At 41.0% G+C, this 17,997-nt stretch overlaps 2 protein-coding genes across 3 annotated transcripts in view; one reads left to right on the top strand and one right to left on the bottom strand.

Moving 5' to 3' along the window:
- Nucleotides 1-17,997, top strand: part of DHCR7 (7-dehydrocholesterol reductase) — a 45,029-nt gene that overhangs the window by 10,517 nt on the left and 16,515 nt on the right. The window contains exon 1 of one of the 2 annotated variants that reach the window (XM_075838125.1): nt 7,602-7,708. The exons of the other annotated variant lie outside the window; for it this stretch is intronic. Within the exon in view, the coding sequence (XP_075694240.1) occupies nt 7,674-7,708 (35 nt within the window). The 5' untranslated portion in view covers nt 7,602-7,673. Of the gene's footprint in view, nt 1-7,601; nt 7,709-17,997 lie in introns of those variants that run through there. 2 annotated transcript variants of the gene reach the window in all.
- The window catches only part of PTH (parathyroid hormone), an 82,628-nt gene that overhangs the window by 51,170 nt on the left and 13,461 nt on the right, over nt 1-17,997 (bottom strand). The window contains exon 2 of the mRNA XM_075838126.1: nt 11,501-11,613. Coding sequence (XP_075694241.1) covers nt 11,501-11,570 — 70 coding nt within the window. The 5' untranslated portion in view covers nt 11,571-11,613. The remainder of the gene's footprint in view (nt 1-11,500; nt 11,614-17,997) is intronic.

Raw genomic sequence — 17,997 nt, 5'->3', positions numbered from 1 at the left:
TCAAAACGGTCGTGTAAAAAAACTGCCCGTCGGAACAGAACGCCATTTTTCGGCCGCTTCCAATTTTTCGGGTGTTTACGGTCTGAAAAACGGTTGAAAAATAGAACATGTGAACATACCCTAAGGCCTTATTCACACGAACGTGTGCGTTTTGCAGTTCCGTGTGTCATTCAGTGTTTGCTGCGTGGCTGCGTGATTTTCACGCATATGCCATCCTTATGACACGCGGTTTTGATATTTAGAAAAAGAAATGAAGGAGGTGCTTTTATTTTTCTCTTCATCTCTTGATCTACTGTTGCGCGAATCACGCTCGACACACGGAAGTGCTTCCGTGTGCTGTGCGTGATTTTCACGCACCCATTGACTTCAATGGGTGCGTGATGCGCGAAAAATGCCCAAGTATAGGACATGTCGTGAGTTTTACACAGCGGACACACGCTGCATGAAAATCACGGAATGTCTGAACGGCCCCATTGACGAACATAGGTCCGTGCGACGCGCGTGATTTTCACGCGCGTATCACGGACGTTAAACACGTTTGTGTGAATAAGGCCTAGCGAAAAATTCAAAGCAAATGTTTTGCCTGGTGTGACTGCGCCCTTAATTATCCTTCCAACTCTGCCCTCTATAGTCACCTCATGGATAGTGCAACCCCTGTGTAACAGAGCAACGCTGCCCCCCGAAGTATCAAATGCCATTATTAGTGTTCTCTTATACACACCCTATAGCAGGGATCAGCAACCTTCCGCACTCCGGCTGCTGTGAAACTACAACTCCCAGCATACCCTGACAGCCAAAGTCTTTATTTTTCCAGCCAAAGGTTGTCAGAGCATGCTGGGGATTGTAGTTTTACAACTGGAGTGCCGAAAGTTGCGAACTCCTGCCCTACAGTTAGGCCCTGTCCATGTTCTTCTATTAGGGTATGTGCACACACACTAATTACGTCCGTAATTGACGGACGTATTTTGGCCGCAAGTACCGGACCGAACACAGTGCAGGGAGCCGGGCTCCTAGCATCATACTTATGTACAATGCTAGGAGTCCCTGCCTCGCTGCAGGACAACTGTAATCATGTTTTCAGTACGGGACAGTTGTCCTGCAGAGAGGCAGGGACTCCTAGCATCGTACATAACTATGATGCTAGGAGCCCGGCTCCCTGCACTGTGTTCGGTCCGGTACTTGCGGCCGAAATACGTCCGTCAATTACGGACGTAATTAGTGTGTGTGCACATACCCTAACCGTCTTTGGGCCCGTTCACACAACGGTGAATCCCGCCCGTGTGCTGCGCACGGAAATCACGCGCACCACACAGACCCATTAATTTCAATGGGGCCGTTCACACATGCAGGAGTTTTCACACAGCGAGAGTCTGTTGCGTGAAACTCACTGCATGTCCTGTATTGTTGCGTTTTCGCGCACCGACACTCCTATTGAAGTCAATGGGTGCGTGAAAACCATGAGTGATTTGCGCATCAATTCCTTTGAAAAAAAAAAAAGTGCTTTGCAAGTGCGTGAAAAAAACATGCCACTCGCAAAGCACACTGACGCATAACGCAACCCACACGGACAGATTTACGCACGTTTTTTGTGCATAAATCTGTCACGCTCATGTGAATGTCGACTTAAAGGGGAATTCCACCTAATTTTATTGAAGATAACCACATTAGAAAATAACGTAACGGGGTCTGTGAGCTGATTACCAAAATGAAGGGGCTCTATGAAGCGCCTGAACTTCCTTTGAACACTTTTCTTCTTGTGTAACTCATTTGCATAATGTCTGGTTGTATAACATAAAAGAAAAAAATGATTCTCCAGTTAAAGAATGTTTTTGGTTCACACATCAACACGAAACAAGTAAAGTACCTGGGGCCGCCATGTTTGCTAAATATGTCTCCTGTCTGTCATGATGCAAACGTTAAAATTCATTTACAAGTGTTGGAAAGAAAACAAAGGAGACGGAGGGACCTTTGCTTTGCCCTGGTTTTTATAAAGAACAGTGCTATTCACTATAGGGTTGCAGAGCTAGTATAAGGCCGGGTTTCCACGGGTCGGATACGCTGCGTAAAAACTACGCAACGCTTCCGAGCTGGAACCTGCAGCACATTCCGTCCGAAAATATTCGGCAGCGGAGAAAAAAAATTTTTTTTATACTTACCGCGTGCGCTGTCATGGTGACAAGTCCCGCCTTTGACGCCAAGTCCGGCCTGCCTGGATGACGCCGCAGTCCACGTGACCGCTGCAGCCTGTGATTGGGATGAAACGTCATCCCAGGAGGCCGGACTGGAGAAAGAAGAAAGGAGTTCTGAGTAAGTATAAACTTTTTTTTTTCTGAGTTAAGAATTTGGAGGCAAAATCGCTGCGATTCCGCCGCAAAAGTTTCAACTCTTGGAAAAAAGGTGACTGTATTTTGTAAAAACATCCGACTGGCCGCAAATCATCTATTGATTACAAAAACTTCATTTGACCGACAAGCGGTTGCAAAATCCAATATGGCAGGTGAGTTTTTAAACTGATTTTTTTGGTTGGCTATCGATGTGCTGGACGAAAAAACGTAACTTTTCCCAAGATAGAAAGTACCGGCATATGGCTAGGATATGTTATCACTTTCTGATCGGTGGCACCTTTAGTTTTTCCCTGCATAGCGAGTGTGAATGCTGTGAACGCTGCGACCGTGAAGGGGACGCAGCGTTAAACTAGCACTGTGAATCAGGATCGGCAGAGGTCATACCTCCACCAATCACAATGGTGGCATACCCTAGCAATACGCCATATCTCAGATGACCAATAGATGGGGAAAAACTTCTGTAAGTGATGACAGATTCGGTGGTAACATTGCATTCTGGGCTGCTCGTCTTCCTGAAGGTTTTCTACTCTTGCACTAGATAGTTGATAAAGGTCTGAACGCTAGGGGGCCCCACCACTCAGACCCCCACTGATCACTACAACGGGAGTCCCGCACGCCCAGCTCCTGCAGTGAGAAACTGTGAATGGAGCGGTTTCTGTCACTCCACAATGCATGGAGCGGCGGGGTGCATGCTCGACACTGCAGGGGGTGCAGTAAGGAGGGACTGGGGGAATGGGATGTTCCAGTGATCTGTAGGAGTTCCAAGACCGTGGTGGGGCCCCCAGCGATCAGACATTCATTACCTATCCTGTGATAAATCTGGAAATCTGGAAATCTGGCACCTATATGGTCGCATTGATACTGGATTAAAGGAATTTTACTGTATATTTGTCGATTTGAAACAAATGACTTGGGGTGGCAGATATATATACACACACACGGCTTGGAAAAAAAAGAAGCCCCGTGCCAGGGTCAAAACGTCGTATAGATAGAGGTGGAAACACTTGTCTTCACTATTTCTGGAGTGCTGAGATTTTTTTCTATGTGTGTGTGTATATATATATATATATACATACATACATAGATGTATATATCATACATCTATATATACATAATATAGAAATTTGTCTCATATATATATATATATATATATATATATACACACACACATAAATATATGATGAGTATATGCAGTCCAACTATATGCAGTACATATATATATATATAGTGCACATAGATATATATATATAAACATTTACTGTATAATGTTATACAGTGTATACATATATATAGTGCATATATACAGTGCATACATATAGTGTATATAGATATACAGTGCATACATACATATAGTGTATATAGATATACAGTGCATACATACATATAGTGTATATAGATATACAGTGCATACATACATATAGTGTATATAGATATACAGTGCATACATACATATAGTGTATATAGATATACAGTGCATACATACATACATATAGTGTATATAGATATACAGTGTATACATACATATAGTGTATATAGATATACAGTGCACACATACATATAGTGTATATAGATATACAGTGCATACATACATATAGTGTATATAGATATACAGTGCATACATACATACATATAGTGTATATAGATATACAGTGTATACATACATATAGTGTATATAGATATACTGTGCATACATACATATAGTGTATATAGATATACAGTGCATACATACATATAGTGTATATAGATATACAGTGCATACATACATATAGTGTATATAGATATACAGTGTATACATACATATAGTGTATATAGATATACAGTGCACACATACATATAGTGTATATAGATATACAGTGCATACATACATATAGTGTATATAGATATACAGTGCATACATACAGTGTATATAGATATACAGTGCATACATACATATAGTGTATATAGATATACAGTGCATACATACATATAGTGTATATAGATATACAGTGCATACATACATATAGTGTATATAGATATACAGTGCATACATACATATAGTGTATATAGATATACAGTGCACACATACATATAGTGTATATAGATATACAGTGCACACATACATATAGTGTATATAGATATACAGTGCATACATACATATAGTGTATATCGATATACAGTGCATACATACATATAGTGTATATAGATATACAGTGCATACATACATATAGTGTATATAGATATACAGTGCATACATACATATAGTGTATATAGATATACAGTGCATACATACATATAGTGTATATAGATATACAGTGCATACATACATATAGTGTATATAGATATACAGTGCACACATACATATAGTGTATATAGATATACAGTGCACACATACATATAGTGTATATAGATATACAGTGCATACATACATATAGTGTATATCGATATACAGTGCACACATACATATAGTGTATATAGATATACGGTGCATACATATAGTGTATATAGATATACGGTGCATACATACATATAGTGTATATAGATATACGGTGCATACATACATATAGTGTATATAGCTATACGGTGCATACATACATATAGTGTATATAGATATACAGTGCATACATACATATAGTGTATATAGATATACAGTGCACACATACATATAGTGTATATAGATATACAGTGCACACATACATATAGTGTATATAGATATACAGTGCATACATACATATAGTGTATATAGATATACAGTGCATACATACATATAGTGTATATAGATATACAGTGCATACATACATATAGTGTATATAGATATACAGTGCATACATACATATATTGTATATAGATATACAGTGCACACATACATATAGTGTATATAGATATACAGTGCATACATACATATAGTGTATATAGATATACAGTGCATACATACATATAGTGTATATAGATATACAGTACATACATATAGTGTATATAGATATACAGTGCATACATACATATAGTGTATATAGATATACAGTGCATATATACATATAGTGTATATAGATATACGGTGCATACATACATATAGTGTATATAGATATACAGTGCATACATACATATAGTGTATATAGCTATACGGTGCATACATACATATAGTGTATATAGATATACAGTGCATACATACATATAGTGTATATCGATATACAGTGCACACATACATATAGTGTATATAGATATACAGTGCATACATACATATAGTGTATATAGATATACGGTGCATACATACATATAGTGTATATAGATATACGGTGCATACATACATATAGTGTATATAGATATACGGTGCATACATACATATAGTGTATATAGATATACGGTGCATACATACATATAGTGTATATAGATATACGGTGCATACATACATATAGTGTATATAGCTATACGGTGCATACATACATATAGTGTATATAGATATACAGTGCATACATACATATAGTGTATATAGATATACAGTGCATACATACATATAGTGTATATAGATATACAGTGCACACATACATATAGTGTATATAGATATACAGTGCATACATACATATAGTGTATATAGATATACAGTGCATACATACATATAGTGTATATAGATATACAGTGCATACATACATATAGTGTATATAGATATACAGTGCATACATACATATATTGTATATAGATATACAGTGCACACATACATATAGTGTATATAGATATACAGTGCATACATACATATAGTGTATATAGATATACAGTGCATACATATAGTGTATATAGATATACAGTGCATACATACATATAGTGTATATAGATATACAGTGCATATATACATATAGTGTATATAGATATACAGTGCATACATACATATAGTGTATATAGATATACAGTGCATACATACATATAGTGTATATAGATATACAGTGCATACATACATATATTGTATATAGATATACAGTGCATACATACATATAGTGTATATAGATATACAGTGCATACATACATATAGTGTATATAGATATACAGTGCATACATACATATAGTGTATATAGATATACAGTGCATACATATAGTGTATATAGATATACAGTGCATACATACATATAGTGTATATAGATATACAGTGCATACATACATATAGTGTATATAGATATACAGTGCATACATACATATAGTGTATATAGATATACAGTGCATACATACATACATATAGTGTATATAGATATACAGTGCATACATACATACATACATATAGTGTATATAGATATACAGTGCATATATACATATAGTGTATATAGATATACAGTGCATACATACATATAGTGTATATAGATATACAGTGCACACATACATATAGTGTATATAGATATACAGTGCATACATACATATAGTGTATATAGATATACAGTGTATACATACATATAGTGTATATAGATATACAGTGCACACATACATATAGTGTATATAGATATACAGTGCATACATACATATAGTGTATATAGATATACAGTGCATACATACATATAGTGTATATAGATATACAGTGCATACATACATATAGTGTATATAGATATACAGTGCATACATACATATAGTGTATATAGATATACAGTGCATACATACATATAGTGTATATAGATATACAGTGCATACATACATATAGTGTATATAGATATACAGTGCATACATACATACATATAGTGTATATAGATATACAGTGCATACATACATATAGTGTATATAGATATACAGTGCATACATACATATAGTGTATATAGATATACAGTGCATACATACATATAGTGTATATAGATATACAGTGCATATATACATATAGTGTATATAGATATACAGTGCATACATACATATAGTGTATATAGATATACAGTGCACACATACATATAGTGTATATAGATATACAGTGCATACATACATATAGTGTATATAGATATACAGTGCACACATACATATAGTGTATATAGATATACAGTGCATACATACATATAGTGTATATAGATATACAGTGCATACATACATATATTGTATATAGATATACAGTGCACACATACATATAGTGTATATAGATATACAGTGCATACACATACATATATATATATTTCTTCCATGCAGAACAAGTCTGGATATTGTTATGGTAACGCGTTGGTCTCAGATGGTGGTTTGAGGCGTCTGCACCAATCCAGATGTCTGTGAGTAGATGATGTGTTTGCTGTGACTGGTGCCATTGGCGAGCACGCTGAGTGTGTCACACGAGGGGAGGAGAGAGCGGAGGAGGAGGTCGAGCTGCCTGCAGACATTATCCTGCCAGCACAAAGAATCTGCATGGAGCCAGGCCCTGACACACAGACACAGAGCAGGTAAAAGCAGCAAAATAATTGTACAACTTCTGCAGATTGCTTTCCTGTTTTTTTTCCCCCAAAAAGACAAAAAACATCCCAGGAGGCGGAAGATTGTGCTGCATTGTACAGGTGGGAATCATGCAGGTGCCCATACAGTTTAGGGGTGAAGCATTCAGGGTCGCTGCAGATTTAGAAAAAAAAAAAAAAAAGTAGCATTAAACCTTTATAACAGCAGACGTGACGCTCTCCGGCAGGGAGGACTACAATTCCCAGCAGGCCCAGAGGCTGCTGACCTAGAAAGAATGTGATAATGCTTATATACTGGTTTATTATAAGGTTTATGGTATGTGCAGATACCGGCGGGACCGCTGCGTTCAGTGTTTCACTTTTTTTTTTGTTTTGAGCCATCATTATATGAACTTTGCACTTATCTTAAACTTTGCACTGGGAGTAGGATGGATCTGCTGTATCGTCACCTGATAATGGATCTGATATCGCTCAGTTGACAGGATAATAGAAAGTTTATGGTCTCATCTCATTTTCTTATACCGTAGGAAAGCATTAACGGGCTGCGGCGAGCCGCCAATACACGGGTCAATCGCCCGCAATCCGACGGACGTTCCGAGTTATTTTCACTATGGTGACAGGTCACTGGTCGCCGTTATATGAGAACTTCAGTCATGATGTTCCAATTGTTAGAAATATCGTTGATGTCCATAGCGGCGCATGACAAATCCACTTAAAGGGGTTCTCCAGGACTTTAACATTGATTATCCTTCGGGCTCATTCAGACGAGCGGGATACTCGTCCGTGTGCTGTGTGTTGAAATCCCTCACAGCACTGGGGCCCACGCAACTCAATGGGGCCATTCATACATGCGTTGTTTTTCACGCAGCGTGTCCGTTGCGTGAAACTCACTGCGTGTCCTATATTGGTGCGTTTTCGAGCACCTAGTCGCCCATTGAAGTCTATGGGTGCCTAAAAACCACGGACAGTACAGGGACGAGATCCGTGTGCCGTCCGTGTTGCACGGATCAAATATATTAAAAAGCAGAAAAATCTTTTTTTTTCTGCACGGATGTGAAAAACGCATGCTACACGCAAAGCACACTCATGCCACTGTGCAGCGCACACAGACAAGAAATTAAGGAAAAACACTGCATTTTTTACGCGCGCAAATCGGACATGATGGTCTGAATGCCGCCTTAGGATAGGCCTTCAATACTTGATTGCTGGGGGTCCGACCAACACACTGAAAGGGCAAATGGGACAACCACAGTACCGGGCACAGCCGTTGTGCCTGTGCAAACAATGTAGGCGAAGCAGCCCCTTTATTGTGTTGGTCGGCGGGGGTCCCACATGTGTGCCATATGTACTATAAAGAAGGAAAAATTATAAAGAAGGGACAAAGAGTCCCCAGCTGATTACAAATCCTGGAAAATGTCAGCCATCTTCCGCTTTATGGCAGAGAAAATAAAAGTCATTCTCCAAAGAGTTTACACATTATAGAGGCAGATAATGCAGCTGTTATGGGGCCCCTGGAGAGAGCGGGGAACGTCCCATCCCTTTTACTGTGGGTGGGGAGATCCTGTGCAGGGCTCCCCTCTCCAGAGGAACTATATTTTTTGGGTGGGAACTGTCCCAAGGGTCATGGAAGGGTGCGAGAAGGAGAAGTAAATACCAGGCCCTTCTATTCTGAGTGGCAAAATGGGCACCATAATGAGGGGCCCATTTTGATCTTTGCGGTGACCCCTATCTTATGAATGCCACTGCTTTTTCCAGTATAAATGATGCAGCTGGTATCCACAGGAGCATGGATATCCTGTGGTGTCACCCACTGGCTGAGGTGCCAGTTGCTAAGCAACAGCCCAAAAGTATTCATTCTATGCTGAGCAGGTAATATATATTTAAAAAAATTTTTTAGAGTTGGGTCCGGCACGCGATATATTTAAAATTCAATGCTGCTTTATTGGTATCAAAATATAAAACAAATAAATTAAATCCCTGGCACAGAACGTCTACGCGTTTCGAACCTCTCGGTTCTTAGTCATAGCTACTCTGCTAATGTGTACGGTCTGATTTATAGATCAGGTGTTGAAAAGGCATGTGACCACGAGGGGAAGGTTAACCTCTTCGTGACCATCAAACAGGTGGTGAGTATATAATGTTGTTGATCATACGTAACCTACGTTGAAAATTAATATAGTAGTTACTGGCATAGGTAGAAATAATTAAGCACAAGAGGATCAGGCACAGATCGAGAAAACGCTACAGGTCTATAGCACGAGTGTTATGCAAAAACAACAATATATTGCGAAATGCGTACTTAGCAAATTTGGTAACGCCGTGCTTCCTCTAACGTGCGCCTAATAGTATTTGGTATAAAGGGATGATGAAATGACTGATTTAGTAAATATACATGAGATCCGTTCTGTAGTTTGAACCTTCGGGGAATCTTGTGTCCACATCGCTTCCTTGTTCAGCAAAACTTTCCTCCAATTCCCTCCTCTCCTAGGTTTGAGTACCTTCTCTATCGGAATGACTCTAAAGGACATTACATTCCCATTGTGCGCTTCTAAAAAACGTTCACGCCTCATACACACGACCGAGTCCCGTCAGTGATCCGAGGAAAGACAGGACACGTTCTATCTTTCCACGGATCGGAGACTCGAACCATTTTTCACGAACCCGATTCACCCACTAAAGTGAATGGGTCCGTGAAGACTATTGGGCGTCACTCGGATGGCGTCAAAAACGGCCCGAGTGGCACAATGGTCATGAGGCATTAATTTTTTCGGGTGATATATATCCACCAGATGTTTTCCAATGCGTCGTTTCAAGGGTCTCGTTGTGCAGCCTATGTATTGTAATCTTGCATTGTAGAATATAGACAACATATGTCGTGTTACAGTTAATGAACCTTTTTATAGTATATTGTTGATTATTTGCATAGGACTGGAAAGAGTTATTATTGCACACAAATGGGCAAAGGCCACAGCGCAGTCCTGCACATTTACGTAAACCGTGTATTGTGCGCCAACTTGAATCCCCCTCTTGACACTCCGACTTTGAAAGTCACCTGGAAAAATCAGTTTTCCAACGGACATAGAGTTTCTAGATACAAATCCACATCCTGTATCGAGAATTTTCCGTAGGGAATCGTCCCTATACAGAACAGGTCAATACTTTCTGATAATATCAGCTACCGGTTTGTAATCTGCACTGAAATCTGCTGAAAACACAATTTTACTGTGCTTCGATTTGCTTTTGGTTTTGGCAGGATGTATATTTAGCATTAAGGCTACATTCAGACGAACGTAGCTAACCTCGGACGTGAAAAACTGCAGTACCCGTGCGAAACGCGTTGTCACGGATCTCCCATACACTAGAGACCATGCGTGACACGCAGTAAAATAGGACATATCCTATTTTTTCACAGACCCTTCACACGCTCCGTTGAAACCACGGTCGTGTGAACGGCCCCATTGAAATACACGAGTCCATGTGCCGGCCGTTGTTTTAACAGCCGTCACGCGGACTAGATACACTCTTATCTGAATGAGCCCTAAGGAGGAAGGATTCTCATTAAAGGGGTAAAAGAAATGGGTACCACATTTTTTTTTTGTTACCGAAGGCCTTGAAAACCCAATTTGCAGGAAGGACATCTGGACTGTAAAGATTATCGCACTATTTTGTATGAATGGACGACCAGGAAAGCGCTGGTAATCACATCGCGGCATTATCTTCACATGCAAATGGCGCAGGTGTGTCCCCTGTCACTCAGAACCAGCTCAGTTTATATGTTCTCACCTTCATTGCAGTTCCCTCTTTGTTTTGGGAGCAGCCGCTCGGTGGGTGTCACGTTAGGCATTCCTTGCATATTGACTGCCTGCGGCCACAGGATTCACACAGGAAATGTTGTTCTAAGGGAGAAAAGTAAAAATGCTAATTATTTATTCAATGCATGCGCCGTTACACAGCATCTCCTATTTCATTATTATGTAGCGCCAACATATTAAACGGTTCTGTACATAAGACACATGCGCTAACATTAGTCTTTGTCCCCAATGGGTTCACATATTAATATCTCAGGCACAGCACCACACATACGACTGTGGCTGTGTCTGGTACAGCAGCTCAATCATAGTCACTTGGATTTGACTGAGCGTTAGTGCCAGGCATAGCCGCCCGTATAGACGAGCTGCTGTGCCTGTGTAATGAATGGAGGGGCCGCGGCGCTTGCTGGGGTACTTTGGCCCTATCATTGTGCTGATTGGCAGCGGACCCCGAGGTTGGTGATGAACTGCCCTAATTAGAGATGTGCGCCACACAAAATATTGGTGTATATGTACGCCAACTATGAGGTGTAGTAAGGAGAAGTGTCTAACATGCCCGGCAAGTCGCCGCAAATAAATATTGCACGATAGTTATAGATGTAGAGCTATTTGTGCTATTTTTGTCCTACGACAATATTGATACATTTCACTCATATGTAGCATTAAATCATGATGATGTATGAGGATGTATTCACACGTGGCGCTCATTGTGGAAAACTATACAATATATGCCTATGGGAAATATATTCTGCACCGCCGACAGATTTCTCAAGCTCTTGCATTGCAGAATATTTTTCCCATAGGCATACATTGTATAGTTTTCTGCAGCAAATGTTTATAATGCAAGGACGCCACGTGTGAGCGCACCCTAATGCGTGATGTTACCTCAGAGGCAGTTTGGATCTCTGCTGTGAGTGATGTAACAGGGGACAGGCGATTTTTCCATGGCACATACTTCAGCACTCGGCGGTACGCTCAGTGCGTTCTGCGTGTCTAACGCCTTGTTGCTGAGCTGTTGCTACTTCTAGACACTTCCATTTCACAATAATGGCCGTTCCTGGCCGTTAGAGCAGCGTATCAGCTGTAAAACACAGCTGACACCTGCAGAATATGGAGCGGGCTCAGCGCGTGAGCCCGCTCCAAACATCACCGAACCCCCCCACCCAGCCACTCAGAATGATGTGCCGGCACATCATGGGTCGGTAAGGGGTTAAGAAGGGAAGCGGTCAGGGAGCCCAGCGCAGCCGGGTCCCTTGACTGCCGACTATAAGACGCAGATTTTTTTTTAACAAGATTTATTCTTGCTAAAAACTGCGTCTTATAGTCCGAAAAATACGGTATATCTGAAGACCTCCCTCTCCCTCTCCTGTATGTACCGCATTAGTGTTATTGAGAGTACCAGCAAAAGTTACTCATCTGGATTTATTCTGAAAGTCCAAATGTGTTTACATCAATTCATATTTAGAAAAATGTCAGGAATGATATAAAAAAACAACAACTTGTGGCTAAACATTGTTTAAAGCGCTCATGACATCTCGGTTTTAGTAAATCTTTTGGAGCTTCTTTATTTAGGACTCAACATTGTGTCGTTCCTTTTTTATTCATCCTGGAAACCTATGAATAAATTGCCAACTTGGCATTACTATTCCCCTGGTGACCGTGTCCCTACACACTGACACTGTCCAATCAGTGCTTGACAACCTATTGACCAAGGGAATGGTAATTTTCAGCTGTCACTTTATCTCTACACTTCCAGGAGGAATAATAGAGGGATGGCAGAATTGTTATTTTATGGTAAATCCAAGTATTTGCTAAAACAGACATATCAGGAGAGCAGACAGGTCCCCTTTACCAACTTACTATTTTCTTAGATCTTGTTCACACTTTATAATTCTCTTGTTTTTAGACAAAAATAGAGATAGAGACCTCCAGCTCACCTTATATATGTATATGACTCTGGTCTTCCTGCACGGATCCTCGTGTCGGCACACGATAAATGGACAACAATGGAAGGAAGGAGGGTTGGATCCAGCGTGGATTGTAGAATAAAATGGAACGAAGTTCCAAGTTTAATGGACAAAAAGTATTTGATTAAAAGTACCAGCCATGATTAAGGACGCGTGCAGCGTCTGAAACGCGTAGGCTTTTTCACCGATATTTTTTCCTCACACTACCAGGATTTTACACTCTTTACCTAAGTCCTGATTTTTAATCAAATACTTTTTGTCCATTAAACTTGGAACTTCGTTCCATTTTATTCTACAATCCACGCTGGATCCAACCCTCCTTCCTTCCATTGTTGTCTCTTGTTTTTAGATATATTCCAAATTTTGGCTAAAATAAACAAAAAATACCTGAACTGTGGAAAAGCACTCACTAAGGGTCCTCTTACACGGCCAGTCGAGGGGCGTTTAAATGAGCGCCGATCAACGAGACAGCTGGTTGATCGGCGCTCGTTTGCGTCTTTCACGAGGAGCTATGTATGGGGACCAGCGCTCATTACTAGGATCGCTCGTCCCCATACATTTCCATCATGTCGGCGGCACAATGTTGTTTACACAGAGAGATGAGCTGCTGACAACGATAATATTTCATGCTGTATAAACAATATACAATCAGCGTTTGCTCGTTCATCGGCTGATCGTTGCCCTGTTACAAAGGGCAATGATCGGGAGCGGACGTTCAGTAAACGCTCGTTTGCCCATTAATTGGCCCACGTAAAAGGGCCTTAAGCCAATTTTTTAGTCTCACGCCAGAATGTATTAATCCATGACCTAAATGTATCTTTCAGATCCCCCCAGTTCTAAGGCTACATTCACACGAGCGTATCAGATTCACGCGCGTGAAAAACGAGCGTGAATCTGGTCCGTTATGCATCAGCGTGCTTTGTGAGGGGCATATGTTATTCATGCACTCGCAAGGCGCATCTTTACTTTTTTTTAATTATTATTTTCAATTGAATTGATGCGTAAATCACGCACAGCACACGGTGTTCTGTGTGTGATATCCACGCATCCATTGACTTCAATGGGCGATAGGTGCGTGAAAAACGCACCAAAATAGGACATGCAGTGAGTTTTACGAAACGACGCGTGATTTTGACGCACAGCACACGGACGAGTTTTACGCTCGTCTGAATGAGCCCTCACTCTCTCTGGTATCTCCTGAATAATCAGCTGGACTTCAGCACAAGCAGACGCAGTTGTTGGGCTCATGAAGGACGTTGCTATGCTAGGGAACTGTGTCAAACTGATAAAAAAAAACCCGTAGAAGGACTTTGCCAAACTAAACAAACTTGTAAAAACTTTATAAATAACTTTATTCTTGGTTTTCTTGTGGAATATGGCATGTGTAGAATACAATTGCTTCATTTGTATGCTACAGTTTATTCTGATAAACCAACCAAATCCTTCAGAAGGGTTATTTGAGTTGGGCGATCTATTAGGGGGACCAGGCACATGTGGAACACAGAGGTCAACTTTTTCCATGCCCCAGTGCCTGGTACAGTTAGTCGCTTATTGCATTTGCTCCGTAGCCATGCATTCTTCATAGACCACCGTGCTGCTAGATTGTATATTGGGGTCTATTCACACTGCACATTAGGATTTCCTGATGTATCCCTCCGACAGAAGCCTCTGTATAGGTGTGCGGTATACTTTCTGTACTGGATTCCTCTGTATGGAATGGTGTGGACGACTACAGTTGAAAAAAATTTGTATACCGACATATACCAGCCCGCTAGATGCCAATAGGACACTCCTTCACCATCTGTTAGATGCGTGGAGCCCTATGGAAACGTTTGGCAGATGCAACGTGAATAGATCATTAGCTGTCAGGCTGGGTTCACACAACCTATTTTCAGACGTAAACGAGGCGTATTATGCCTCGTTTTACGTCTGAAAATAGGGCTACAATACGTCGGCAAACATCTGCCCATTCATTTGAATGGGTTTGCCGACGTACTGTGCCGACGACCTGTAATTTACGCGTCGTCGTTTGACAGCTGTCAAACGACGACGCGTAAAAATACAGCCTCGTCAAAAGAAGTGCAGGACACTTCTTTGGACGTTTTTGGAGCCGTTTTCTCATAGACCCCAATGAAAACAGCTCCAAAAACGGACGTAAAAAACGCCTCAAACGCCGCGAAAAACGCCGCAAAAAACGTGAGTTGCTCAAAAAACGTCTGAAAATCAAGGGCTGTTTTCCCTTGAAAACAGCTCCGTATTTTCAGACGTTTTTGGTCACTACGTGTGCACATACCCTCAGGAAATAAAAACAATGGTTGAGACTCACCTGTCCAATATTTGCACAGTGTAAACTTAGACCAGGCAGTCAGAAGATGCTCCAAATTTATCAAAGTGGTGCATCTTGCAAGGCATGTTATACTCTTTTCTCTTCATTATGCCAACTCTCGTTTGACTTGTTTTTTTGTGCCAAAACGTTGGTTAAACCATGTCCTCTGTTCTGCCGGACCAGGAGCTTTTATCTGATCTACTGTTTGGCCACCAACATTTAAGACTTCTGTAATCTATTCACATGCGGCAGATCTGTTGCAGAAATTTCTGCAACTGAATATCCATTCTATAGATGTGATGGAGGCTTCTGCAGCAGGTGCATTGATTTCTGCAAGACCCAATCAGATGAATGGGACAGTTACAGAAATTTTGTGTGTGAATATACCCCTAACAGCACAGTGCACACAATACTCTAATCACAGGGTAGAGGTTCTAACATCCATCTCCAGCAGCTGATAATAATTCTTATTGCAGAAGATAATGAACGGTGCAAAGATTAAAAACACAAGGTTAAAGTCCGTCTCTCTGCATCTGATGACCTTCAGCCCCTAAATGGTGTGTGTGTTTACACCGGCCGCCAATCAACGAGACATCATTGATCGGCGCTCGTTTGCTCCTGTCACACGGGGTTATGGATGGGGACGACCGCTCGTTACTCCGATCGCTCGTCTTCATACATTATCATCATGTCGGCAGCGCGTCTCCCTGTTTACACACCAAGATGTGCGGCCGACAACCAGAATATTTTACTTTTTTAAAACGATACGACCGGCAGATGATCCAGTGTTTGCTCGTTCATCCGCTGATCGTTCCCCTGTTTACACAGGACAATTATCTGCAACGAGCGTTATATGAACACTTGTCTGCCTGATAATCGCCCAGTGTAAAACCCCCTTAAATTTTTGTGCAGAGCTGTCAGTCACTGCCCAAACTATAATCCCACCCACCATGAGCTGCTTAGCATTGTAAACAATGGGGAAACTTAAAGGGAACCTGTCACCAGCATTTCGCCTATTAAACTGTAACTTATCGCTCACTGGCCGCTGCTATCAAAAGTTCATTGCCGTTATCCCCTCTCCCAAACTCCTGCTCCAACTGTAAATAACGGTCTGCAAACATTTTGCGCCTTTCATCGTAATAATCCGGTGTCCCTTTGTGTGCACACCCCAGAAGAGGACATCAATGTACAAGCGCGGGATTTTGTGTGCTGGGGGAAGGCGAGGAGCTGTCAATCAAAAGTAAGGAGGCGGGGTCAACTCGGAAAGACTTGAGGAATGAAGATCTGACTCTTTTCTGCTCATTAGCATACGGTGCGGGAACACTAAAAAACGGACTACTGAAGCTTCAGAGCCGACTAAGCAGACAATTATAGGTTATATAGAAATGATTTTTCACCCACTAGCACCAGGTATTGCTGGTGTAACAGGTGAAATGCTGGTGACAGGTTCCCTTTAAGGTCCTCTAAGACGGCCTGACGTGAGCTGTGTAAACAAGCGCCGATCAACGAAACAGCTCGTTGATCGGCGCTCGTTTGCTCCTTTCACAAGGAGCTATGTTTGGGGACGAGCAATCTGTCGTGGATCGCTCGTCCCCATACATTTCTATCATGTTGGCAGCGCGGCTTCCTGTTTACACCGAGAGACGCGCTGCCGACAATGATAATATTTCTGGCTGCATAAAAGATAAAATCAGTCGATGAACAAGCATTTGCTCATTCATCGGCTGATCGTTGCCCTATTTACACTGGGCAACGATCTAGATCGAGCTTTAAACATGAATGCTCGTTTGCCCGTTAATTGGCCTGTGTAAAAGGGCCTTAAAGTAGTGGCCTGTGTGACAGCTTGGAGACATAATGGATATGTGCATTGCTATATAGAGAAAAGGGACAGAGACTATATAGCTGTTGAATGTCTCGGCCAACGTAAGATTTAGGATCCTTTTATACCGGCCCATTTTGGCTGTAACAACGAGCACCGATCAACGAGACAGCTGGTGATCGGCGCACTTTTGCTCCTTTCACAAGGAGCTATGACTGGGGACGAGCGCTGGTTACTATGACCCCTCGTCCCCATACACCTCTATAATGTCGGCAGCGCGTCTCCCTGGTTATTCAGAGACATGCGCTACCGACAATAATATTTGATGCTGCAGAAATTATGCGATCAGCCGATGAACG

The sequence above is a fragment of the Rhinoderma darwinii genome, chromosome 9 (genome assembly GCF_050947455.1).
Source record: "Rhinoderma darwinii isolate aRhiDar2 chromosome 9, aRhiDar2.hap1, whole genome shotgun sequence".
NCBI classification, from domain to species: domain Eukaryota; kingdom Metazoa; phylum Chordata; class Amphibia; order Anura; family Rhinodermatidae; genus Rhinoderma; species Rhinoderma darwinii.
The sequence above is the reverse complement of the archived record's forward strand: the minus strand, read 5'-3'. Positions and strand labels throughout refer to the sequence as shown.